This window comes from Sparus aurata, chromosome 13 (assembly GCF_900880675.1).
Source record: "Sparus aurata chromosome 13, fSpaAur1.1, whole genome shotgun sequence".
NCBI lineage: Eukaryota > Metazoa > Chordata > Actinopteri > Spariformes > Sparidae > Sparus > Sparus aurata.
In genome coordinates, this window is record NC_044199.1 from 16,466,724 (window position 1) to 16,494,222 (window position 27,499).

The window sequence follows — 27,499 nt, forward strand, 5'->3', positions numbered from 1 at the left end:
CATTACCGACTGATGCTTTAGATAAAAAGCGACAAAAAAAAGAGAAGTACGGAGGTCCAAGCCAAATGAGGAGTATCTCAATTTCACCTTTTAATCATTGACTATAAGTTAACACAAGCAAGAAAGGTTTAAACATAATCATCCTGATCAAAGGTTTATGAGCCCACACTGTTATCTGCCCACCTACAGTATCAACAAACAACAGCAGCCCACTGAGGTGAGGGTCTTGGCTTTAAAACGTTTCAATAAGTAAAAGACACCGACTTAAACAAAGCTGTCAACACAAACAAACATGCGCTTAAATCAAATGTGATAACCTGGGATTTTTGACTGGGAATGAGGAGATTGGGGGGTGGGGTGTCAGCGTTGCTGGCAGATGGCAGACAAAAAAGGCAGCACTTTGAAGTCAGTGTAGCCACAGGTTTTAAAAGCGGATCAAGCTATTGTGTTAACCACCAGACGATAAACCCGAAAGACATCACACGGAAATACTCAGATTTCTGGCATCGGGAAGCGTACCTAAAAAACATAATCCACCACCTAATTACTGTGGGAACTATATCACAATGGCATACATTTTAATAAACATTCATCCAGGGTATAAGGAAGCCACTTATGTTGGTTTACTTAGAGGACGATGTGTTAAACCAATATTCTGTGACTCTTTATTGGGGTCACTGAGATAAATGCGTATTAAAATGTGACACTGCGTTAGTAAACTTTGATTCATTATATGTTGTCCTCTTTGTCTTTCATTTTTCGTTTCTCTTTCCACCTTGAATAAGTAACATTAGTAAATAGTCATTCTTTTATTAATACCCTACCTTAGTTGCAGTTGAACAATTCAAATTTAAATTCGGTTTAGCCGGACCGTTGTTCTGGTGTGCTAGCTAACTAAACTGACCTTGGGTCGGAGTTATTCCCTGTCGGCCAGTTGCTTTTTAGTGAATGCAGTTGAGGTCTGGAAATGATATGTTCCTCAAGTTACCAACTTAGGGTAATGGAAACGTCATGTAAAGTCATTGGCATTTTGGACCTGTCGAAAAGGGCACGTTTCGATGTAAACGCCAGTGACGTTATGGCACACGGCTGACCGGAGACTGCACTCGCTGCCGCCGTTTTTAGTGAAAAATTAGAAAACCGAAGTAGCTCAGCGGTTAGAGTCCGAAAACTCACCTGCAAACAGGCTCAACAGCACACAGCAGAACCGGGCGAACGAAAGCTCCATTCCTGTTCCAGCTATTCCACCACTTCTTCAGTGAAACTTGCTCCGACAACTTGTGCTGAATCCGAGTGAGAAGTGGGTAGCCCAGCTCGACCGAAGCATCCAAACTCCACTCCTCCTCCTCCTCCTCCTCCGCCGCCGCTCTCTGCAGGTGCACAGCGGAGCGCGCCGCAGGGTGTCACGTGACAGGCGGTTCCCCCAAACAAATACAGTACTGCCCTCTGCCGGTGTGAACCGTGGACGTGTTTCTTGTTAATGGAAGAATGGCGCCCGTTAGCTTGGATTAATTTCTTGGTGGCTCTCCCATCCACCCGAGGGTAAACAGACCGCACGTTTTCCCAAACCTGTTCTTTTTTATTTAACAAAATGTATATGTAAATTTGTTAACACAACTATTACTAACTATTCACACCATAGACGTGTTTGGTTTATTCCTCTCCTCCCCCCACCCTATATTACCCTGTACACAACTTACACTATGCCAAGGAAACAGCTCTATACAAATAATGTAAAACAATCAAAAATAGATATGTTAATGAATGAATGAATAGATAAATTAATAAATGATGTTTGCAGCATGCATAGCAGCAAAATAATGTAGCCATTCAGGACTGCATTATGTAGTTTTGGAGGACAAATGTTAATCAGAAGACAAACATCTTCATTGACTGATTGTTTTAAAACCTAATCAAAGTAAATAACCTGTTTGTTTTTATTACTGAATAAACAACCTGATCTCAAAAGGACAACAATTTCATGCCATTTTACATTGTATGTGGCAGACCCTGCCACCTTTCAAGCGTACCTACCACATTTTCCTGAGAACAGCTTGTTCATTCACTTATGGAAAATACATGAGTTTGTATTATTGATATCGTAAATATTTGAAGTGTGACTTTGAATTGCTTCTCCAAAACTACACAGTTCCCCTTTAATAACTGTAATATGACGCACTACAACAGCTTCTTTCCTAAATGAGACTCATAACCAGTTAAAAGGTTCCTTGCAGTATGTTTAAATTAAAAGGGCTCGCCAGGAAAGAGAACAGGGAAAATACTTGGGATGGCTGTGGCCCAGACCAATAGGGACTGCTGGCAGCATTGCAAGTCAAATTCAGACTATCTGGACCATACAGGTAGAAGTATAAATGTTAGGTCCCCTCTGGTATGCTTAAATAGAGGATATTTCAAAATTGTGGATGATAAAGCACTGTTCTTGTATATTAGTTAATCAATCTTTTAACAGGAACCTTCTTAGCCATTAGGCACCGATTGTACTTCTGGGTTCACTTTCAGTTAGTAAGTAAGTAAATAAAAGATAAATAGAACTTTTAACCACAACCATTTTCAGTAGATATCAAAATAAGGGGGGAAAAAAAAAAAAAAAAAAAAAAAAAACACAGTGATGCTTGTAAATTGTGTTTAATAAAACTCCATAAATTTAAGCCTATACATCTGACAATTCTACACTATGAATAAATAAAACTTTTTCACAAAGGACAATAGGTGGCATACATGAACTTCTGCTATTGTAAAAATACAGTACTTCAAGACTACGTGTAGTATTCCAATTTCAATATCTAATTTAATACAAGTGATTTATTTAAACTATAACAAATGGTCTAAAGTGCAAAAAAGAACAGTCAATATATAAGCTATAAAAATTCATGTTTAAAAAAAAACATTGGTCAGTCACCTTAAACCTGTCTTCAGCTTTATTGTCCAGTGTGATCAGCACCATGATACCTAACTGTAACAATATGCCAGATTTTGGTTTGTGTCCCAATATCCAGGCCCTCCTCTATAGCAAGGAGGGACCCATAGATTATGCCTTGGTGTGTGGGGAGCTCTGCCACGAGGCCCCAAACCGTAGTGAGGCCGAGGAAGAATGGGACCCTTCCCTGGAACCATCTTCTTAGGATGCCATGTAGGAGCAGCAGGATTCATTGCCTAAAAAGGAAACAAAATCTTCCATGAAATGCTACACAAACACATGGCTGAGGATGGATTTTTAATTATTGAAAAAAGACAAATACAAAACTTTTAAAAGATAAAAGAATTTAATCTGAACACAATATTTCAACCAGTAGACATCAAAACAGAATATAGCATGGCTACTTTACAGTGTACCTAAATCTAGTCATCACTGAGTAATTTTCATTTCTTTTCCACACCTGCACAGAATATTTAGTCATAGGAATTATAAAATATATTATGCAATACCTGGTAAGAACAGCGGCTGTTGGAGATAGTGAGGGGCGAGGTGTGTACACTCTCCTCATCTGAAGAAGAACCTGAGTGGTAGTCTGACGTCACCCTCTCCAAAGCACTTGTCACCTTCTTCGCAACATCTTTGTCCTCCTCATCGTCGTTGGCGAAAGTGGCCACTGAGAAACAAGGATTCTGCTCTCCATATCTAATAATGGGGAGAGGAAAAACACACTTTTAGTCTTTATAGGTAGAATGTACTAAACAGGAAAACAGTTTAAACACAAACACTTGATTAGATAAGGTAGACAAAGATTAATGTTAAAAAAAAAAGAGGGAAAAGGGTATTAATACAGAAAAGTCTGAAAGGACAAATGTATTATTCCAAATAAAAATAAGCATTTCTAACCATGTCAAGGCTTTGACTATATTTTCCCTTTCATCTGGCCACTCATTTACTGAATTAAGTAATTAAGTTTTCATGGAAAACTTGACATTTTTGAGGTGAGTTTTAAGCAGTAAAAAACAGGCAAGTGGCCTCCACGAGTCTTGGTATGTATATGACCCAGGGGGTGTGAAATATGTAATATACTTCTCAGTTTTATGAAACTTGTATTATTATTATTACAATTGTTGACATGCACTTTAAAAGTCTACCTTTGTCTGTGATGACAATGATGATGGCCGCTACAGATGATCATAAGCTAGTATGCTTTTGTCTGTCTGACATGTGCTTTCATTAGCCGAGTCTGAACAGAGAATGCGCCGTCTCTCAGAACAAGATCAACTGAATTATTCATAGTTGAGGTTATTTAATAGCTTAATTTTTATCCAGGTTATCCAACTGTTGCAAACATACACTTTATCAAGTTCCACAAGTTTGCAGAACAAGGACCAAAATCAGAAGAATTTTCAAGTTAGGTTGTGAACACTCATAAACACAGAGGTATTTGGTTGTTTACTCTTTTTAGCTTGAACTCATATCATTTTTAATCAATGAAAGTAAGTAATGTGCTGGAAAAACACTTTCAAATAAAGAAACTACAAAATATAAAGCAACATATGGTATTTGTAAGCCATTAATCTGTTCATAGTCTTAGCTAAACGGGTATTTAACGCTGCAGAAACACATTTCTTTAAATCGTTATAGTTGTTTTTATGAAAAAATTCACATATAGTCTCACCTGCAACAGACTTCCCCAGGGTCCACCCACAGCGTGAGCTCACGGGGTAGTCCCAGATCACTGTACTGAGCCCCACTCTCCTGACAGGCGCGAAGGAGCTCTGGATCCTGCCTGTGTAACCTGTTCACTCTGATGCACCTGCCGCACACAAAACCATTTTCAGTTCAACTAGTCCCAACACCATCAGTACCACTGTATTTACAAAAAAAATATGTTGATAGGGAAGGACGAGCTCCACTTCTCTGCTAAGAGCGGTGATTCAAATATAATAAGACAGAACACCACCTGTATGCCTGTCCTTTGCTGGGGTTTTCTGGGTACCAGTGGCCCTTGAACTTCTCCTGCAGCGCGACAGCAAGCCTCTCAACAAATAGCTCGATTTTGTCCGACTCCAACTTCTCCCTCTTTTTCACGAGTCTCTTCAGGAAGAACACCACAGCTGCAATTTCTCTCCTCATATTTCACAAATGTGTCATCACGTTCAGACAAGCCTCTGTAAGAAAATGCAAACTTTGGTCAGATGAGCAGCACTTCAATCACACGTGTTTTCTTTCACATTCCTGTGGCAAGAAGAGAATCAGACCCTACAAACGTGCAGTGTGAGCCCAGAGTTAAGGGTTTCCTAACAGTTTTAGCAACACTGAGTTCCAGATGTCAACATTTTCCCTTTCCAATATTGGAATACACCTCTTCATGTCTTTGAGAAGAAGTACAACCGCCACTGCTCAAACATTCCCTCCGAGTCTAACTGCACTGAGGGTAATTGATGTATTTATCGGCAACACCTGACCAACCTACCAACACTCGTTATTCTGGTAACTAACGTTAGCATTTGCAGTCCCTTTCATTAACGTTAGCTACGTGTCCAGGTAAGCGTGGTAAAAATCGCTGTTTTAGAGATTTAAAACTGATACTGGTGAATTTAAAGACAATTGTCTCTTTGTTCCCCGTCTCTTCTGTTGACCCCAGTAAACGGTCTGGCGATTGTGATGTCCCAGAAAGGCGGGAGCTGTTATGCACAAGTTCCGGTTATCCACGCTTCACCACACTCCATAACACGGGCTACTGTTCTCAGTGTGCTAGCTAGTTAGCCTAACGCTAGCACCATAACGTTAGCCGCCTAGCTAAATCGCGCCGAAACGCATTTGAAACTTACCCCCAACCTCATGGTGATTACATTAGAGCAATACCCCAAGACAATATCAGGCTATTAGCTGCATTGCTAACGGGCTAAGATGACGCTAACAGCCCAAATGCTGCTAACAAACAAAGAAGCTGTCCGCTAAATATAGCGGAGAAAGTTTGGAATAGTCACAGTAAATTGTGATATACCGACAGGCCAATCACACGATTCTTAGCTCATGGAATGAGAAACGACGATACGAACAGCTTGACTTACCTTTCCTTGGGAGCTTCCAGCATGTGGGCACAAAATGAATGGTGAGGGGAAATTGGCCAACAGAAGAACCCTTCAGGTTCGGTTATTAGCCCCGCCCTTTACTACACAATTCCCGCCCACCGATCACTCTCATTGGTTCCAAACAGACCAGTAAAGCGCATTTATTGGTCAAACATATGTTCGTAAAAGCGTGAGCTCTCGATGAGTCATACGTGTTACTGTTATGACTCATTTCGTCGGGCATGTGTTTATTGTTTGTTTCAATGGTTGCAACTACGGATGTGATTTCGTCACGAAAATGTCAAACCGAACTTTGCATTGTAGCACTGACGGTAAAAGGATTTTTATTTTTGTTGAGACAAATGTGTAAAATGATTCCATTCACTGTAGGCCACTCAACAGTCACAAATCATTTACAAAACAAAGCCAAAGTAACATTATCAGTTAACTGATTTCTTATAAGCCATACTTAAACTGAATGTCTTAGGACCCAATGTTGGGTGAGACTGAAAGGGTGTCAGACCTTTATTATTATATAAATGACCACAACAGTAACTTGGAGAACATTACAAACTCTATGGCTAACCCGATTTTAAAGTCATGTCTGTAATATTGATGTCAGTTTCTCAAAATCTTGTGTCAAAGGCTATTTGATCCTTGTGAAGTTTACCATAATAACACGGTGTGAGTAATTCCTGGAATTGACACTCCAACCTCCTGAATCATTTGTAGTTCCACGTTTAATCCACAAGAGGGTACCCAACTTCCGTCTACCACGTAATGCAACAACTCTCAGTCCACGAAAAAATCCAAGAAGCGTGTCATTATAAAGTGAAATGATGGTGAAATACGTTTTTGCAGTTAATTCTGAGAAGGTCCTATGTTTCCCTTCTTAATTAATTTTTAGATTTTGATTTTTTGTTCTTGTACCCATGTGGGGATTCATTCAACAAATATAGGAATATATTATATATAGGAAATATGAATTATCTCCCCACATTGCTGACACCAACCTTTCCTGTCCCAGGAAAATCAGGAAGATACCAACATGTGTAGTAAAAAATAATTTGATTTTATTGAAATATTTTACAAAATAATACAAACGGTCACTTAAGCACAAATCACATAGCCTTTGAAAGGTCCATGAACACACAGAATAAATAGATTGTAAAACATCACACAACACAAATGCAGCTTTGTTCCACATTAGAAAACAAATGAACAAAGAGTCAAGTCTAAAGGTAGGAGGTGGAAGTGTAACAGGTATGCTTACATCTCCAGTAAATGATAATGAGACTGCCAAAACAGACGACCAAAACCAGGCAGCCGCCTGAATTTTCTGCTGAGCGGAGGCATAGGCCCAGCCACGTTTCCACAGTATACAAAAACACACAGCAATCATTATCATAACACAAATAAAAAAAACACACAACTGAAGACTGAAAATTTGCGTTAAGGACCAGAAATCTGAGTACTGTCACACACGCTCAAGCACACTGAACACAGTTATCCAAATAAAACCAAGATAAAATTTAAAATGGAGCTAAAACTTTTAACTTTAAACCCTAAAAAGGGGTCAAATACATTTAATCTCTTACAAAGAGAGCGCAAAAGTGATACACTGACAATGCTGAGTTTCTCTAAACATCAGTCTGATTATAACCTTGACTTTTCCCCAGCTTATTATACTTGAGTAGCTCTGTGACCTCTGAGGAAAACTCAGATAACCAATAATCTTAAAAGATATTTTCTACTTTATAAGGCTTCTGATTTATTTGTCTCTTTCTTGCATAGGGTTCCTGAATAATAAACTAAGTTCAATTACAGGCTTAAAACACTGACTTTCAATACCATCCTCTACAACTTCTTTGTGTCCTTTTGTTCAAAAATCAGGGACCTCCAGAGGCACAGAAGACTAGACTATCCTGTTTGTATTGCTGTGACATCAACTTAGCTCTCACACATCAGTACAGGAGAGAGAGCAACAAAAGCTAACAATGCACAGGAAAGTAAAACTTTCAAATATAAATAAAACATCATGACACACACGCCTTCTGTAACTTGAGAACAAATCATTTCCACATCAACACTTGGAGTAAAAATCCCTGGTTCATTATTACATACACTGAACCAAACATCTTTAAGAAAAAATCTTTAAGCCACATATGTTTTAATTCATTTTGGTATTGCATTCTTCCTCTGTTAATGGAAATCTAAGTCAAATGCTTGTAGTTCACATGTTAAACAGAACAAATACAGACTTTGGTTTGCAGCTAGATTTCTTTTTCTTTTGTTGCATCTTCCCATTTTCAGTGTATAGCCATAAGTACGGTTTGTGCTTGACTGCAATGAACAGCTCTGTACTCGATATCAAGTAAATCTCACCAGCAATAATCTATAGTCACTATAAACACTAATGCTGGATTAAAAAGAAACAAACAGAAAAACCCCTTTAAGTGAGTATATTAACTGAAAGAGGGTTTACTAACTGATATTTAATAACGTTCCATAATGATATTTCCACTTGCTGCTTGCCAACAAGTATGAGTTCATGGACACTCCCAGAATAGACATCATCATCGGCACAAACAAACTTTACTTTTACACTCTGATTTGTCTTTATTGCATTGATGCTTTAGGCTACTTTTGGGTGTCTCATGCACTTGCCCATGCTCTTTTTAGATTAGACATTCAAATATGAATTATTGTGGCACATTTTTTTCTTGTGTTTGAAATACATTTATCAACGCTCTGATAGCGCGTATAATTACTTGTAATTTCCCCAGGAGATATAGCAAACTGTGTTGAATCTACCTGATCTACAAAATGGCAGACTTCACTGGATCACATTTTTCCCAAATCTATAACATCTAATTGGGGCAGTTTGAAGGCAACTCTAAAATTCATGTTTCAAGCCATTATATTGCCAGTGTGCTGCTGCAGGCTTAAACCTTGATAATGCTTTACATAATCAAACACTACTGCTGGCATTGCCCGATGGTATTAATATGGCAGACATTGTCCAGGTATTCTGCATCAAGTACTCACCCAAGCCATTTAATAAAATACTGTAACTGACTACACTCTACAGGGAACCATCAGATAACATATGGAGGAGTATTAAGCAGTGCTAAACCCATATTTGAATGAAATGAAATGAAAATGTATCTACAGGAAATGAAAACCATAAAAACTGATGCATCTGAAAGCAGACTGAACAAATGAAAATAAAACCAGGAGCAATCATTTATGTAAAATTATAGGACACAGTTTACTTAGTCTGCATCAAGGTCAATTTTAAAACATATTCTTTAAGGATCATGTCCAACAAGGACATTTTGTCATAGTGTTCCCGGGCTGGGAAACTCTGAGCCCTGTCTCACCGGGCGGGTATTAACATGCATCCTGGGTACATGAGTTGGGTGGAATTCAGGTCACATGCCAGACCAGCAATTTGTTTAAAACTGCAAACCACCATTAATCCTTGCATCATCACTGCAACCACGAGCACAGCGGCCATGTCAACCGAGCCCTTAATGCTGCTCTAATGCACATCTAACACTCAGCGTCACCATAGTGTTGTAAAAGTCACTCAGTATACATAAAGGCCTTTTGAGCTTGCAGCCACCATGTTCAAGTGTGTCTTAGCTTCCTCCCAGCAGCAGCACCTCACTCCACAGGGCTGCTGCTGTTGCTGGCCTTGACCCCGGCCCTGCTAATGTGCAGCCAGGGCAGCTTGGCACAGTTCTTAAAGAGCTGCTCGATGGCGATGTGACGCACATGCAGCTCTGACGCCAATGAGTCTTTCTCTTGCACAGCCACTGTCAGCTCCTCAAAGACCTCTGTAACAGGGAGAGAAAGGCAGGAGATTGGAATCAGTGGTTTCATTCGCGCACAAGGTCAACTTATACACAAACAAACACAATAATGAAAATCAATAACAGATTAATAAAGGAGCAGAGAGCAAAGATATCGTGACAGAAAATGCATTTGTTAACATACTCCCACGACAACGAAAGAAATATCAAGCTTCAGTCAAGGATTTCAGCGTTATGCAGCCGAGGAACAATTATTTGGAAACATTTCCAATATAACAAAGTAGGTTAGCAAAGTGTTGGTCTTGTGGGATCCTCCTAAATAATTTAGGATGAGCAATAACCTTCCTTTCTGTTCAGAGCAAAGTAATCAAAATGTGTAGTACAGCCTGCTTGTGAAGGGTCAATAAGAATGTGAAGAGCAGGCACCCACTAGACTTCACTTTAGAGGAAATCTCACATTAGCTCATGTAATTTCCCTCTTGACACTGGCCAGAGTAACAATTTGGCTCACGATAAAAATATCAAGACTGTTTAATGATGATTGGGGGTATATCAATTAAAGAGGAGTGTACCAAAAGCCTTACTACGATGTTCTGTAATGGCCCCATGGTCGACTCGAGTGGGTACTTGACCATACCGAGGTTCAGACAGAGCTTGCCTGAGATGAGATGCGTGTATCTTAGCTGTTACTATGTGTGTAAAACAATAGGTCTAACTGACGCATCTAAGAATGTAGTGAACAGACAGGATGGGTATGTGACACCACACAGTGCCCAATTCAACACAGCTGGTCACATGGACAGAGATGATGTGTTGATTAGAGAAGCCCTGCAGTGAATGTTCGCCCCTGATTTATGGAGTGTCGTGTTGTGAGACTCAGACCGTGTGTGCTGGAAGAAAACCTCCTTTTTTTAAACTAATGCCGCCTTTTTCCTGAGGGTACCAACAATCTAATATGGGGATTTATCAGAGATTAGGATTACAGAATGAAGAGGACAAACATGTTCAGTTTTAAAGAGTGATGATTCAGACTGATGAACGTAACAGAATGTCAGTGAAGAACACTTACTTTGAATCTGCATCAGTAGTTGGGCATTCAGCTGATGGAGCTCGTCCACACTCATTCCAGTCACTAAAACAAACAAACAAAAAAAAATTGTTTTCATAAATCACACTCAATGTGCAAAGCTTTACGCTGCACTGCGGCCCGGTAACAGTTCCCATGTCAACTGCAAACCTCTCCAAAGTGGAGCATCTGTTCTACAGCAAACACATTTATCACATAGTTTAAAGTTGTTTTTGGTGTTTAGCAAGCTCAAATACAGCAGCTCATTTAGATGTGCTGACAGATGCTTTGTGGTTGTTCTTGGATATGAATACCATTTGTTGCTTCTAATCCACTCTGTCATTACTCATTTTAAATGTCATTATAGCTGCTACCATTAACCTGTGTTTTGGTTCGTTTTGTTTGACAATGTCAATAATGTGAAATAATGATTTTATCTTCAGCTCAGCAGCTTCGTAATGACTGTGGGTCAACATAGTCAATATATTTGACATGCTGTCTGACAACAGAAAACAGAACACTATGTTGATAAACTACACTGTCAGTTTGTCTGCATTTCAATGTTGTATCGGTGATTTTAAACAGTTTTACCCTTTTGCGTAGACAAAGTCAGAAAAAATAAATAAATGGATCATTAACAAAAAATTACATTAATATGTGTACACTCTGAGCAACATCAGAAGGAATGATTCATTTTCGTTATTTCATTCATATGCTGCAAGACAATTTGGAGCCGTTTATGACAGAACAAAGAGCCATCACTGCAAATAACCAGCTATTAAAAAAACGATAGAAATGTATGTAAAATTGCAGTATTAGTTTCCTATCCATTTGCAGGTTGCACACTTTAGAGTATCGCTAGGCTAATGATGAGCTAATGTAGGACCATGCACACATAGTGCACTCGTACCTCTGAAATGCCTGTCAGCTTTCATTTAAAAGCACATAATCTGTAGTCATGAGCAGCTTTAGCAGTGAAGAGACACGAGAAAGCCAAGGACATGTTGTTTCTCCAGGTTGCTTTTAAAGGGCTCAGAGAATTTTGAGATATCAAAGAGATCACATTAAACAAGTTAAGGCAGAGGAGAGAAGAAGATGACATATTGTCTATTCTTCCATCAAAAGAAGAAAACTAAAGAAATCAACCTTGTGACACACTTAAGTTACAGGTAAGGAGGTAAAAACAACTTCGGTGATCTCACATTCATCTCTGCTGTGGCCCTGGTGTCTGTGCTGTGGCTGTCCTCCTGACGACTGATTACGGCTGTGAAGACCTTTCCTGCTGTCAACTGGCCAAACATCAGATTGTGACTCTTGCAGGAGACCGAGCTCCTCTGCTGTGTGGCATTCCAGCATCCCCATGGCGTAGTCAGGCAGCCCAGTTGCTTTGCCCCTGTCCCAGCAGGGCGTGTACCGGGGCACCTGGGCATCCGACTGGGGAAGCAGCTTGCAGTCACTCTGCTGGCTGTAACAAAGAAGCTTGGACCCCCGTCTGCTGGGACCGTTGGAGGAGACTGAGTCTTTGTTCTGGGCATACTGGATGATGCGGTTCAGTTTCTGGCTAAGGGCCAACTTCATGCCCTCGTAGGCACTTCGGGAGACCTTGGAACGTGACAGCTTCTGGTTGGCGATGAGGTGGCATTTCTCAAAGCAGTCTCTGTGGCCACGCAGGGACTTTGAGTGCAGCAATGTAGCAGAGGAGACACCTGCGTTCACATGGACAAAAAAAAATATTGAGTTAATAGGTCAAATACAATTAAATCCTACAATTACAGGGACAAAGCTATTGATAAAGTTATTGCTAACATGCAGTGAAGTCCAAGATACAGCCTCCTAACTGATCAACACATATTTGTTAAGAACATACAGTTGTTAAGAAGTTTTGCAGTGATCTAAGCAGGAAGGGAGACATTCAATACTGACCTACTGAACTTGCCACTGCAACTAAATGTTAACTAGTATGAAAGCAAGCTAAAACTGGCAGATTGACCCATCGCGATCTCTCTGTGAAAGCTGCTTAGTGTGCGGTGGATTAGCCAGCAGAGCGTTGAGATAGCAGGGATAATAGATTAACCCAGTCTCAATGCAACACATAAAGCATATTTGGAACATTTTGACTGAGAAACAGAAGGGAGGAAGGTGCACAAGGTGGTCTCTTTCTATTTGAAGCAGCGTGTCATTTACATTACGTCATCCGTTTTTTAAAAATACCTGTACGTCAAACAGCAATAAATACATAAATACAATTTTTCAAAAGGGTGTCACTTTGTCGTATTGTTTATACTGGGTGAAAATAATATACATATGTGTGCCAGTTTTAACAGAGGATGAACAAAACAAAACATTCACATTTCTCATCTAAGGGGTCAGCAGGAACTGAGTTCTGGGCTGACGTTCTATAATTAAGACTACAATCCTTGGCAGTGCCTCTATTAGGAAGGAAAGTAATGCTTCCTGGATCCAGTCAAAACAGGTCACACTGTAGCCATTTAAGCATGCACAGAGGAAATTAACACGTAGCAAGTGGAGCAAAATTAAAATAAGCTCTGAGATAAATGGGCCAGAACTTGATAAACAAATTGAAGCTGTAGGTGAGAGGTAACAAGAGAGAAAACTGTGTGTGCAAGAGGTAACAGCTGAGGTTGAAGTGAGAGTGTGCTGCACAGGCGTGTGATGGCCTTCTTCTCACGGCCTAAATTTCTAAGCTGACAAGCGTACGTGTTGGAGCCTGAGGTGAGGAGATTAGTCACTGTTGTCCTTCTAGATTTAAAGAGCTTGTTTGGTTTGGTGTACCTGGCACGCCGCTCTCAGTATTTTCCAGTAGACAGTTGAGCACAGGAAACCACAAGTCATTACTAACACATGATCACAGTACACACAATGACTTAGCGTGCATGTTGCATGCAGACAGACAGACAGACAGACAGACAGACAGACAGACACACACACACACACACACACACACACACACACACACACACACACACCCCTGCTTGGGGTTTCAGTTTCAAAGGGTTGTAACAGCCAATTCCAATAAGGTCAGTAACTGACATCCTGTAACTGACTGGTCCTAAACAATATTTACCTTGTGTGGCAGTTGGATTCACAAGATCATGTAATTATGAGATCTTACAAATCCATCATGGTAGGCTTCAAGTAATGGGATGTGGTCAAACCACAGTGGTTCGTAACAACCTGCATCCTATGAGGACAAGCAGATAAGGCTGTTGTTCAGGTGTCAAGTCTAGTGAGTGAAGAAACTCTTTGACTAAAAAACAGCAATAGTGGTTCATAAAGAGTTTATCGCTGTCATAGTGTCAGTTATATCAGAAATGGAGAGTTTATTTCATTGAAAGATGAGCAAAGAACAGCTCCAAAGGATTTTCTCAATGGAAACATGTTTATGCTCTTCCCTTGACTGGCTTCCGTAAGAGTCTGAAAAAAAAATGGCTCCACTGGTTGATAGGATGAGGTCAACCTGTGGTAGACAAACAGATGTTTTGTCCAGCCAATCTGCCAAGTATTGTTTGAATGTGTCTGCCCTTTTAGAGAACAATTTGTTAAGTTGTCCTTAGACACTGGCTGCAAGGACGACCTACCAAATGGTTCTGTGTTGCAAACCATCTGGCTTGTCAGGTTAAAATAACATACAGGACATAATGCTAAATTAGTGTCTTAGTTGTGATCTCAAAGCTTCCCTGAGATTACAGATGTAGTAATTTACAGTACAACAACAACAGTCAGAGGAAAAACTGTGCTTAATCAATTTGAGAATTTATTTCAGCCAAAATATGAATAAAATCAAAGAGAGAGGCCTCTAAACCTCTAATTTCAGAGTAATAGCAAGACTGACAACAGGAGAGGAAATGTGTCTGTTAGAAACTTAGTTTGTTAGAAATGGAACAGAAGAGACCTGCAATTCAATTCAACACAACACATTTTTAAAGGAATGGCGGTGGCTACAAGCAGTTCTTCCTACGGCTTAAGGACAATTTTGTAGAAATATTCCAGTACCATGTCATGTCCTTGCATGCCTTTTGAAAGCTTGCTGTATGCCTTCAGGATTTCAGCAAATATTCCAAACCTTCTGTGGCACAGTCAGCATTAATGGATCTTATATGCCTCAGTATATAGGAAGGTTTTAGACCATTACACAACTATGTGAGTAGAGATCTATTCTTAGCTTCTGCATATTTGTGTACTAAATTGGCAATGAAGCAGTCGACGCTTTACTAATAGCTGAAGGAGATTTCTGCCTGTCAAATAACCATGTTATAATCCGATCAGTCACAGTCTTTGGGCTACCACAAAAACACACTGACTACCACTTGCCTAACAGAAAACCATTGGCCCACAACCAGGCCAGTGCACCACCAGCCAAAGACCTCACTCCAGCTAAGCAGCTTAGCACTACTGTCTTTCATGGCTGCCCACATAAGCGCAGACACACACACAGACTATTCAGTGGAGGTGAATGAACATTGTTCAGCTGTGACTGCTACAGACATTAACCAGTGCTCTTGTTTTTTTTCCCTGCTCTTTAGTGAAGATGGAGTCGTTAAGTTCATGTGTCGTTCAGTGAACCAACTAACAAAGACAGAGCACGGACAGACACATGCTTAGGTCTGAGGGAGAAATGTCAAACCATGATGATGTTCATAGTTTTCAGTTGTTAACCATTTGTCCCTGAGAGAAAATATAAATATATAAATACAAATTATTCAACCCCAGAATCAGGAGATCCAGAGCCTCGGTCAAATCACAAATCCAGTGGCACAGGTTAATTCAAACAATAAACAATATTTCAGAGGAGGTTTGGAAATGCTGCAGTAGTGTGGCCACTTGTCATAAGCATAGCAAAGGTTATGAGCCTTAAAATTATGTACGTAGCCTTCATGCATTTTTGTAGAGCATAAGACAGTCACCGTTCTGTTTTAAATTCATGTGCAATGAAATAAGTAACATGTTTTTGTCTTGTCTGGAGTGACCTCCTCCAGACTTTTGTTTTTGCTCTGAACAGTATGTGTGTACTGTGAAAGGACTTTTGATCCTTGAAAAACTTCATAGGAGATGAATGTTGAGAGCTGGTACTGGGAGAAGTGGGACAGAGGTCATCAGGGGTAAGGTGTCAGATAGAGCTGCATGGCACACTTTAGAAGTATGTGTTGTACGCAGCTGCACAGGCAAACTTAGATACCAACACAGAGCTGATACGAACAGGAAACTCAACGACATGTGAACTCACACCACCTGTTCACCGCCATAGAACTTCCACAACAGTACCAACAGACTGTTGTTACACTGTTGTATGAAACCACACTCATCAAACACACTTCAGTCTGGAAGACACCTGGGTATTTCTGAAACCAACAAATACTGAACAATGAGCACACATCAACTTCTTTCTGCCTTAACGTGGTGATTTCAGAAGCAGATATTGGCAATGCTACCATTTCACAGTGTCTCATTTGATCTACCAAGTGAGTTAAAAAGGGGATTCACAGATTAGTAAAAAAGAGAAAAAAGTCAATCATTATATATAAATTTAGCATAGCTTAACGACATCCGTCTAATCTCAGAGTGCAGTCATAATAAACTAGGTACAGCCTGTCATGAGATAATTATTACTGCAAATTAAAATGTCAGTCATCTTTGAATGAATGTAAGTAAAACACCCAGCCTCCTTCTGAATAAGTGCCAGGAACGAAAATGATTTATAGCGTTTCAAATATATGTGTTTGGTGATGTGTGCTCTTTACCTTAAATAAAAGTAATCAAAGCTATACCAGCAGCTTTTGTGAGATGCTGTGTACAGCTGCACACAGTAGAGTCAGTGAAATGTTTTCTCTTCCAGATAGAGTGCAGAAGACTGTATTTCAAGCCATATCTCCAAAGTGATGAAACAATTGTTTTGAGCAAATATTCATGAGTTAAAGAACGCCATGATAACAAATGATGAGGGACACCTTGTATCAAGGCTCTCTTCACACTGAAATGTACACAAAAAAACAGTATCAAAAGTCAAACTGATTGAAATGGTTGGTTCAGTCATCCACACATTAAACCAAAAACAGGAATTTGCTTATTCACCAAGGTACTGTTATTTCAGCAAATAAGGAATAAACTCTATCCAGACAATTATAATAACGTAATTACAACTATAATTCATGACCAACCAATGCTAATCAATAAGCACTGCAAATGTAATCTAACATTTGCCCATCTACCCTATTTTATGTTGTGCTGTGTTAATAGAATTTAACTAGTGTGTCCTATCCAGAACATCCTACCCTGTGCATCCTACAGGGTAGATAAAATGAAACCCTACAGTAAATTGATAGCGTAACAGAGATACAGGGCTACCTTTGCTGCGGCTGCTGTCACATTACCATAATCAGTGTACATCACTCCAACATGGTGGAATGTAACTGTCTTTATAAAAGTAGTTGCAGAGATTGGCATCACAATCAATGTTTTTTGACAATTCCAGCTCCATACACCTGATATGAAAGAGCCAACTATTTCAGATTTGTAGAAAAAAAACAGAACAAACCCCATGAGACAATTTATTTGTATTTGCAAGGCTAATGAAGTAGATAAACTCCAGGGCCTATTTATTCAAAACAATAGAGTCACATAGAGAGCAAACCATTGAACACCAAGCATTGAATTACATGCCTCGCAAAAGTGGACCATACAGTAGCTTCAGCAAAGCTCTGGACTCCAACTGTGTTCAAATATACAGCTACCACAGCAAGCAACATAATTAGGCCTCTCTACACCCCAGGGTGAAGAGTTCACCCACAATGAATGAGCTGTTTATAGGCGCATGCTACAATAGCCCCAGTAGAGCAGCAACCACAATCAGCACTAACTGCATCATTCCAGTCTCTCACTGTAGGAATTTTCTGTTTGGTTTTTTTGCTGCAAACCCAGCTGGTGATACAACCAGGCCTCAGCAAAAATTCCCTCTGCATTATGTAAGCAGATAAAGGAATGCTGCTGGGCTTTGGCTGGAGCTGGCAGTTCAGCAGACATCTTGTCTGAGGAGCCAGAGAAGACCAGAAGACCATTAAAGGAAACTGTCTGGCTGGAGGTTACAAACTCGCATACTCACTAGCGTCAGATCTCTCAGGTGTTCATACAGCACAGCCTGTCATATTCAATAAGGCCAGTTTATTAAGAAAAGCCCTGCTGGGTTTGAATTATGCTGCACTGAGCTTTCAGATCCTGAGAGTAAAGTCTGATGAATATGTTAAACTGTATACCAAATCGGACCATTTTTGTTGCTTTTAATACTGAAAGCAGAGGGAGCACGAAAACCTGTGGCAGTAAATTAATGAATGAATAACAGGCTATTTTAAAGAAATTAAATGTAAGTTGATTGTTGAGTCTCATGCCCAGATCAACCCATACTGGCGCTCTGGATTGGCAGCTTGGGTCGGTTGCCAACCAACAGCATTAGTATTTGACAACATAGGATTGTGACTCAACAATCAACTATCTATCTCCAGGAAAGTAAAAAGGACCAGTCTCACCATCACTTGTGTGTGGAGTGGTAACTCCCACACACCTGCACACATTAAAACCGGCATAGGCTCAAGGTGTCCAGTTTGAAAATTTGTAATCTATCGCTCCCCAATTGGCTGGATATATATTCCTTGAACTTGACTTTTGCATTTTTGACTACCTACGTTGAATGACATATACAACAATTAAGTGAATATATAATGATGACATATGTTTACTTCTGAATAAAAAACTTTTCAGCCATGCAATGTCTTTACTACTACGGGATCTCCAAACAAGGCTGTATGGGAGGTCTGGCTGTCATGGCTACCTTTCAGAACCACTGTCTTATCGTTTTTTGTAATACAGGCATCATAGTTGCATTGTATTATCAGGTCACTCAGAGAAGTCATGTAGAAGCCGTGATTCTAAAAACGATGAAACTCACCAATTCCTTACACTTGACACATCATCATCATCACTTACACATAAGATAAACAATAACCAGAGAAAGGCTGAACTGGGTCTTGGTGTTTTGGTGTAGTGACTGCAAGTAGCTCTTGTGTTCTCTGCTGTACTGTGTTGACGCTCAAGGCTGTGTAACCATGTGTAGCACCACGCTCAGATGGTGCAGGAAGAAAAGAGAAAAGAAAGGTCTGAAAGCAAGAAATGCCCAGTTAGGCTGAGGTTGAGCAATATATAAATAGACACAACCTTACATTCAGTACACTCTGATGGAACCAGCATACACAGGCCAAAGCAGTTTCCTCAGGAAACAACCACTTGGAACTACAACAAAGGATGCACTTCTGGAACATTCATGCTGCTTCGAACTATGCTCAATGTTTTTGTCACAGACGGCCGTCATGTATACTCCTGCACCTGGTGGTGCCGGGTACAGAAACCTTGTTTGGCAGATGACATTATCCAAAACATTTCTGATAAATGTAGTTGCTAATTAGTCTTTATGGGGCCTTTATGTATGACACAGTTGTGATTTCAAAAAGTATTTTTCAACAGGCTTCAATTCTGTTTGGTGTGGGGCCTCTGGCAAGACGTTACCTTTTGTGTACTGATTACATTTTCCGAAAAATTTATAATAAAGTCACTTGATAATTTTGTTCAAACTCAGTTCATTTTGAGAGTAGTCAATAAAGAGGGACTTTATATACGACACAACATTGTTTTTTACGTCGCAATATATTCTACTGGTTTCAGAAAACCAAGAGGCAATTCTGCTTCTATTGCTTCTAATAAATATTCAAAACCAGCGCAGAGCAAAGAGGCTATGAATATTCAGCAGCAGCAAATCACCCTTGAGATGGCATGATACTGTTTAGGACAAAAAAGCACCGGGAGGTTGTGTTTGTGTGTGTAAAGGGAGATGAAGACTTGTCTCTCTCCTTCATATTTTTGGTACACTTTGTCCGCATATGTGGTGATTGAAATACTGTTCTCTTCTTCTTCTTTAATGAGGGCTGGCACAGGATGAATGGGTTCTGAGGCAATTAAGTCTACATGAGCAGTCAGCAGGCACACGGCTTGGCCTTAGTTTCTAATCAGCCCATGCCTCCACATGCAGCCTGGCAAGCTCGCCTCTTAACAATGAAACGCTCAGCTGCATCAGACACACGTGCCTGTCTGCAAACCCCCTCTTCTCCCCGAGTTACATAACAACCACTTCATTGCCACACACAGGCTCCATCAGAACCTGTACCCCAAGAAACACAAAATGATGACGCAGTTTGGGAAGTATTACTTAGGGTGCCTCAGTTTTGTCAAAATGATGAAAAACTTTGGGGACGCACTTAAGCAAATGCTCCATCAGCTGACTTTTCTTACCAGAACATGGCATCTCCTGGATGAAACATTAAATGGAGCAGGCATGGAAGCCCCAACTGAGCCAGGAAAAGCCACCAGTGCCTTTGTGGAATGTCGACAGATAAATGCCCGCATTCAAAGATAAAGGTGACCCTGAGAACTGTATTCGGTTTAAAACATGCAACAGCATGCACATCACCAGAAGATTGGGCAAACTAAGCAGCACTTTATGCAACAGATCATACAGATTAAACATTTACTACAACTGTTCATTTCAATAAACATGTTATACTTAGGTTTCTGACATTAATCTATGTATAGTCCAGCAAACCTAGGCTGCATCCCTCTACCATATTAAGATTATTTTCTGCTGAATGAGGATTAATGAGCTTGCAAACACTTACTAACACAACTTTAATATTTTTACTATTCTAAAAAATCTTTTCTGAGACTGTGGTTGAAGACGCTTTTACAGCAAACAACAGGATGATTAATCAACATCGTCCCACACTCAGTTCCCTTGCACCATAACAGAATAGACCTATAAATCATCTACGCATAGCATATGCATATGCATCTTCCGCTGTCAACAGAATGATCTACCATTCTGGGAGTTCTTAGTCGGCGATATGACAGTGTTTTACAAGACGTACACAATTCTACTGCACAGACATAAAACAAACACACTTCTCCATTGCAGGGATGAGCCTTTGGATCATCTATGAGACGAGTGCCAAATGAGAGGCATATCTAATCCTTTCTGATTTACCGTTCTTCTTCAAATAGGCCACTCATTAATTAAGAGATGAAAAAGCTTCAAACACATGCTCTTGAGTAAGAGTGGCACATCAAACAGGGGAATCACAGTGGCCTGCTTTAATTGGGGCTTTGGTCTCACAGCCCCATTATCCTGCACATCTATCTTCTAAGTTTTTCCGAGTGAGGATAAAAGAATAATTTTTTGTAGGCAATCATAGAAGACGTCGCAAATTTGAAAAAGCATCTTCACTATGATGGAAAGTGATCATCAAAAACGAGTGCTGAACTATCCACATACGACTGCTGCTTTACGAAGTTAGCCAGTGAAACTGCTGGAGATTAAGTTGAATTCTAATTTTGAGTCCCATCAGACAGACACTAGCAAGTGAGTGTGTGTGAATGTTCAGGAGTCAAAAAGACTAAGGAGGTTACCATTAATGACCTGCTCTGCCTACTGCAACCTGCAGAAAACATTAGCTAGTGCAAATATATAAGTTGAATGTGAAGAGCTTCACTTTCCCCTCAAACGTCCCCCCGTCTCCTGTCTCTTACCTTCAATGCTGAGTTCAAAGCAGACATGGCAGAAAGATAAGGTGCCTGTTTCTGTCTCTAGCTTGCAGACACTACAGATATTGTCATCATTCAGATCAATGTTGACGAACTGCTCCTCTTCATCCATGGTGCTTCTGAGGAAAAAACAGTGAAAGAGAGCACATGGTTAAATACCAGGAGATTGCAAAACCAACCAAAAAGCACTATTTTGCAAATTAGGTCACACTTTCAAATAAACTTATTAAAAATGCAGCTTTGGTAGTTCCAGTGGGGGAATATTTTTTGGTTCATACTATTTTTGGTACAGAATACAGTACAAGAGGCAATGTAAACATGTTTTAAGTCAGTGATGTTATGAATAAATTACTTGCTTACACAACAGACTTAACAGGACAGTCTCTGTCTAATCACTGTGCCAACATACTATTAGGTCCCATGGTTTTAAACACAATCTGATATCAGCCTTGCACAGAAACAACAACCCAAGCATTTGTAGTTATATCTTAAAACGACTATCATCTCTATGGGACAAGAGCATATGTGGCAAGACTGGACTCACACGCACGACACACAATATGTATGATGACTTAGGTTTATGTAAGGTGTCATGTACTTAAAGGAGGGATTAGCCTAATAACACTTATTACTGCTGTGTGCATCTCTTTCCTGGGTTTACAGTATGTAAATGATCCAATGCCCAAGTATCGCTTTTAATTACTTATTTGCAAGTCATTCCAAGTACAAATATTTAAACTGACATATATTCAGAACTGGCTGTGGGGAAATACATTTACTCAGCTCTGCAGCTAACATCAATAAACTCCAACAACCTTGAAGGGACACAAAGCAGAACCATTTTAGAGACTAAAGCAATATACATCTGCTGTGGTATGGCTTCCCCCACATGATCTTTAGTAATATTGGTGTCAGTGAGGCAATATCATGTCACAAGAGACCATATCGTGCTTTCAATTAGGCAACCACTGACCAGAATATTAAGCTGTGCACCATTTATTCTATCTAGAATTACTTATTTGCTTGGGAACCTGGAACGGCACTCAGTAGAGTGCATACCTCTGCCAAGGCCCCTTTAATTAAACCAAGTCCAATTCAATATCAACTAGCTACCATGTATTACGGTACTCTAAATGTAAAACACTCATACCAGCTTCACCATGAATTAAGATCACCAAATCTGTAACAGCCAACAACACAATACAACAAAATAATGCAGATGGAATCATTATCTCAATTGTGTTGTCCAAGAGTAATTGGTTGATAAAAAAGAAAGAGATCAAATCAAAAATGCCCTTTTCACCACTTCAGATCTCCTCCACAGTCATGTTGTCCACCTACTGTATTCATCAATCCATGCCAAAAGAATTACAAAACAAATACATTTTGTTGTATTTTGTATTGTATTTTAATATCAAAATCCAATTCAGTCATGTCTTTGTCCTTGGAAACAAAATGTCACCTGTGCTTTCTAACCAGTTTAAACCAATTATGTCATGCCAACCACCTGACAATCATAACTCACATTCTGGGCTGACGCTGAACCTCCGTATCCCTACGCATTAGCGCAACTGGGCCTCACACTGTATTTCACTGTATTAACCGGTAGGGATACGGAGGTTCTACGGTTGAGAAAATGTAATGCCAAAAGAATGGGCGGTCTGACGGCGATGTGAAGTGGTGTGAATTTTCTCTATATAACGTACACTTGAACTGATATCGATTTTTTTAGGTGGGCCTTGTTTTAGATGGTTAAAATTTGCTTTGCATCTGGACTCCGTTCACTGCAGTACAAAGCTGAGCGTCTGGGCTGGAGCGGCTCTCGGCTTCTCCAAACTGAGGCTGCGCTGATCGGCAATTACGGTAGGGAACAGGCCGACTATAGATATGTACTTTATATGACCCCACTTCAAAAAACCCAAACTATCCCTTTAACGAGGAAGGTGAGAGACAAAATTCCTGTCTGTCCTTTTATCCGCTATCTGCACCATAAATTAATGGGGTCTATTCTGGGCTAAGACTCATCCTCCAGCAATTTTTTGTGGAAATTTGTTCAGTAGAATTTGTGTAATCCTGCTGACAAACCAACCAACCAAGAAACAGACACATACCCTTCTTTGCCGAGGTAACAAGGATAAGTCTAATTTGTCTACTGGAAATTCTAGTTTTCATACTTTATCACATTAATCCATTGGTTATAAATGAGTTGTTAAGTCTATATAATGTCAGAAAATGGTGAACATTGCTGATCAATTTATTCCAAAGCCCAACAAGACGTTGGCCACAACAACCCAAAGATATTCTGTTCATTGAGGACTAAAGATATAAAAAAAAATATTCAAGTTTTAGAAGCTGGAATCAGAGAACTTACACCTTGACTCAATCCAAATAATCAATTGCCAAAACAGGTGGCGATTAAGTTAGCAGTCAGCTCATCGATTTATCACTGCAGCTCTAAATCACATTTGAAAAAGGCATTCAAGCTGCAGACATCTTTGGGGAAATTAATTCCCAACAACTGAGATGCCAGAGCTTTTGCCACAAAATGAAAAGCAAATAAAAAATACAAATTCCCTTAGAGAAAAACATTTCCGAAGTGGCACACACGGACATCCTCTCTTGCGACATGCCACAAAGGTATCACGCCAAGGATGCTACAGGTCATGAAGGAGTTATAACAGCTCTGAGTCATACTGAGAGCTCAGCCTCCTGTTGTTTTTGGAGAATATGAAACTCTCTGAAGTCGAAGAAACAGACAAACGTCAACACCTGAGAGGGTTCTTGAACTGGACTGAAGGTTACATTATCCGCATCCATGACCTTTCAGTGGACTGAATCTAAGACATTCGAGTAAAGACACGATAGCATTGCCCAGACCCAGCTATATTAGAGGACACTCCACAGTGTTTCAGAAGAATAGCTAGTGATAGCAACAACGAGGCTGGGAATCCTATTGAACTTTTAACTCCGTTGGATTCACATATCTGATTAACCATTACCATTGAGAATTGTCTCCTTTCAACAGATGAAATACCCTTATACCTGGGGAGTGTTAGTTCGGCTCGAGGCAGTTCGCTGTGGTCCGACTGTCTTTATACATACCGTTAAACAAATGCTTGCTAACAAGAAGTTAAGCTAGCATCCCTCCGACTACTCTGGTCTGGCTGATTCGTGACCGTTATTTGGCGATGTTACACACCGAGGCACACAACAAAACTGAGCTGACGCCAGTATCACAGGACGCCACTTTTGTTAAACTCACCTTTATGTGAAAGAGCGTCCTCGGACAGCTATCCCTTTTGTGCGGACACCTCGGTTCTCCTTCGCTCCAGCGAGCACACAACCATCAGCGCGTCACGGTAAGTCCAAAGCAGATACAGGAACCTCGTTCCCCTCTCAGCGGAATGAACCACTAGTTTAGTGGAGGGGTGAAAACATTGATAAATAGTTTCATTTTTGACTACACTGTCCCGAGTAAAACCCAAACGACGGTTGTTAATTAATCACATGAGAAATATATGTACTTCTTCCATAAAACGCTCTAATTTACTTACACGAGCCGCTTCAGACAGTACTAACAGTGACAGAACCCCTACGGTTAAACCCAGGTAAGCCCTCATTGCTTCATCAAAACATTTCCATAACATAATGGAGGAACTTGGGATTTGGGGTATAACTGAAGTAACAGATACAATAGTGCAAATAAATAATTAATTTGCCCCTGTTGATTACGTCATACGAGGCCGAAGGCGTTTAATCCAGACGACTTTTCCGACGTCGGCATGTTCTGCTCCCGTTCTCCCTCACACGAAGTCACACGTGGGGAATTCCCGCGTACAGTCGAAAGGAACAGTCTATAATAACATCAGGATAACATTTTGAATTACTAACAGATTAAAAGTCATCATTTAAAGTGGTCTGCCGAACTACATGTTCGAAGTACATTTCAAGACGATGGCACCCAATCCCTACCCAAATCTCCCCTTAATACATTAAACAAATATCTCTTCAAAACAAACAATCGAAACGAAAATGAAACACACATACAACGTAGGCTACATTTACAAGATACAGGAGCACTATCCCTGACTATGAACTATCAACATTATGGGGCATTTAATTAGTGTTTTGTTTTGTTTTGTTTTGTTTTAACCATCGTCACTCAGTGTAAGTGACGATGGTTAAAACACAGTGACACTGCATAATTTTATTTATTACACTCAGTACAGCTAGAACCGGAACAACAATATCACCACTTGTGGTGTGTGATTCTAATCTTGAGGTCGCTGATAAAGTTAAACATTTTGGTCATTTTATTACAGAACATGACAGATGATGCAAAACCGCAAGATATGTGTGCAAGCAAAGCTTTCATGCTTAGTTTAGTATGTGTACAGATGAAGAGAAGATGTCTTCGTTCAGAGCATACTGGACACTTGTGGTCAAACCACAGAAAAAAAATATGGAGACTTCAAGTAGCTTATAAAGATGTCTTGAGAATATGACCAAAGAGACCTGAGAAGCTGTTTAAAGAAGTCTCATGTATAAATGTAATTCGCCAACTTGATGTCTCTGAAAATGAAATCAGAATAATTTATTTTTATGGAATGTCTTGTCTTTTGTCTGGACCGTGACTCTGCAATAATGTTTTTAATTGAATTAAATATATGTCCGGCTGTAAAATAACCCAGTGCATTTCATGGAAATAAGTGATGGTACTACTAATTATGCTAAAAGGACCGACAGACTGTCAGTAAGATTTAAATTCATAGCCACATGAGTGCAGCATGTGTGACCTTGTCAGAGGTTGTAATGGGAATTTATTCTGACTCTGCTATAGGCACACATGTCACCACAATACAAAAACAAAACTCTGATTCTTTATCTTTCCAATGTCATTTTCAACAACTTTCTAAGAGGTCAAGTAATGCCAAAAAAACATTTGAAAGGAAAGCATTCTACCGGAAATGAATGTGTTTCAGCCTCTGTACCAGTTCTGCACAGCCTTGGGGAAATGTCATTGAAAGTGTACATCCACCACCTCTGTAATGTCAGTCTACTGTAGTCTACAGCATTATGCATGTGTAGCTGGTGTGTCAGTGTGTAGTTTGTTTATTCCGTTTATCCTGTGTGTGTCACGTGCTGGACTATCTAGCAGATGGTAAAGTCAGAAAAGGCAACTGTGCATCTTAATGTTTGCTAAACTGCTAGCATTATAACTCACTACACTTTTCCCCCGGTGCAAGAGCAGGGACTCCTCTGAATAATTTGAACTCATGAAATTTGAGACCCATTTACACTACAATAACCCCCCATTACACTGTTGTTGTTCATTCACACATATGAAAAGTTTGCACATTATCATTTGAAACAGGAAAATTGCTTATTTGAGCAAAGCCACACTGAAGAAAGTCATCACAATGCCCTCTGATGCAGTGTGACTCAGTAGGGATCTTCTATGCAAGCTTTTAGTCAGCTCTTACAAAGAGGTTCTGCCATCTCCTGGCCAAAAAGCGGTAGTGCAACTGCCACCAAAACCTTACCTCTACCTTGAGTTTAAGATGCATAACAATAAAGTTACAATAAAGCTGAAGCTGGTTATGAAAACAAAAGAAGAAAAACATGTCCTTAAAAGTAATGCAACAGCTCATTCTCAGTATCTGCTCTGCCTCCACTTTCTCATGTTACCAATAATACAGTGCAACCTTTGATGAAGATAAGAAATCTCCCACAGGTTAACACTATCACGCAATGAATACTGCAAATGCACACGGTAACTACATCTATACACCTCCTACATATCCTGGAGCAAAGACCAGAAACATAACTAAAATTGAGGCTACATTTTCACATGGTACTGTATCTGTTTTGCCTAAAAGTTTGTTTGACACTCTGGCCCATCTGGCAACTTTGTCATCCATGCAGCCATCATCACAGTCTATGC

General features: G+C 40.0%; 3 protein-coding genes across 4 annotated transcripts in view; all 3 read right to left on the reverse strand.

Moving 5' to 3' along the window:
- cxadr (CXADR Ig-like cell adhesion molecule) overlaps nucleotides 1-1,372 on the reverse strand; it is a 45,662-nt gene extending 44,290 nt beyond the window's left edge. Inside the window, exon 1 of the mRNA XM_030438584.1 lies at nucleotides 1,177-1,372. Coding sequence (XP_030294444.1) covers nucleotides 1,177-1,228 — 52 coding nt within the window. The 5' untranslated portion in view covers nucleotides 1,229-1,372. The remainder of the gene's footprint in view (nucleotides 1-1,176) is intronic.
- Nucleotides 1,373-2,630: 1,258 nt separating this feature from the next.
- On the reverse strand, nucleotides 2,631-6,143 carry btg3 (B-cell translocation gene 3). 2 transcript variants are annotated; one of them, XM_030436928.1, is made up of 5 exons: nucleotides 6,016-6,143; nucleotides 4,902-5,109; nucleotides 4,617-4,754; nucleotides 3,448-3,640; nucleotides 2,631-3,174 (listed from the first exon to the last, which is right to left on the reverse strand). In XM_030436928.1, the coding sequence occupies exons 2-5, from the start codon at nucleotides 5,072-5,074 to the stop codon at nucleotides 2,971-2,973; spliced, it is 708 nt and encodes a 235-aa protein (XP_030292788.1). In that variant the 5' UTR covers nucleotides 5,075-5,109; nucleotides 6,016-6,143; the 3' UTR covers nucleotides 2,631-2,970. The 2 variants fall into 2 exon arrangements, with proteins under 2 accessions (XP_030292788.1, XP_030292789.1); XM_030436929.1 differs by lacking the exon at nucleotides 6,016-6,143 and adding an exon at nucleotides 5,415-5,560.
- Nucleotides 6,144-7,066: 923 nt separating this feature from the next.
- Nucleotides 7,067-24,947, reverse strand: c13h21orf91 (chromosome 13 C21orf91 homolog). Its single transcript, XM_030438821.1, has 5 exons — nucleotides 24,818-24,947; nucleotides 21,541-21,674; nucleotides 12,102-12,605; nucleotides 10,903-10,965; nucleotides 7,067-9,857 (listed from the first exon to the last, which is right to left on the reverse strand). Exons 2-5 carry the CDS (start codon nucleotides 21,665-21,667, stop codon nucleotides 9,685-9,687), a joined length of 867 nt encoding a protein of 288 aa, XP_030294681.1. The 5' UTR covers nucleotides 21,668-21,674; nucleotides 24,818-24,947; the 3' UTR covers nucleotides 7,067-9,684.
- Between the last annotated feature and the right edge of the window lie 2,552 nt (nucleotides 24,948-27,499).

Excerpts from the sequence above, each read along its gene's own strand:
- btg3 (XM_030436928.1), bottom strand. The coding sequence starts at position 5,074 with ATGAGGAGAGAAATTGCAGCTGTGGTGTTCTTCCTGAAGAGACTCGTG. Across the intron at positions 4,755-4,901 it reads AGCAAAGGACAGGCATACAG|GTGCATCAGAGTGAACAGGT; the intron begins GTGGTGTTCTGT and ends TGTGTGCGGCAG. Across the intron at positions 3,641-4,616 it reads CCTGGGGAAGTCTGTTGCAG|ATATGGAGAGCAGAATCCTT; the intron begins GTGAGACTATAT and ends CCCCATTATTAG.
- c13h21orf91 (XM_030438821.1), bottom strand. The coding sequence starts at position 21,667 with ATGGATGAAGAGGAGCAGTTCGTCAACATTGATCTGAATGATGACAAT. Across the intron at positions 10,966-12,101 it reads GGGCCACAGCAGAGATGAAT|TGACTGGAATGAGTGTGGAC; the intron begins GTGAGATCACCG and ends TGTTTGTTTTAG. Across the intron at positions 9,858-10,902 it reads ACTACTGATGCAGATTCAAA|AGGTCTTTGAGGAGCTGACA; the intron begins GTAAGTGTTCTT and ends TCCCTGTTACAG.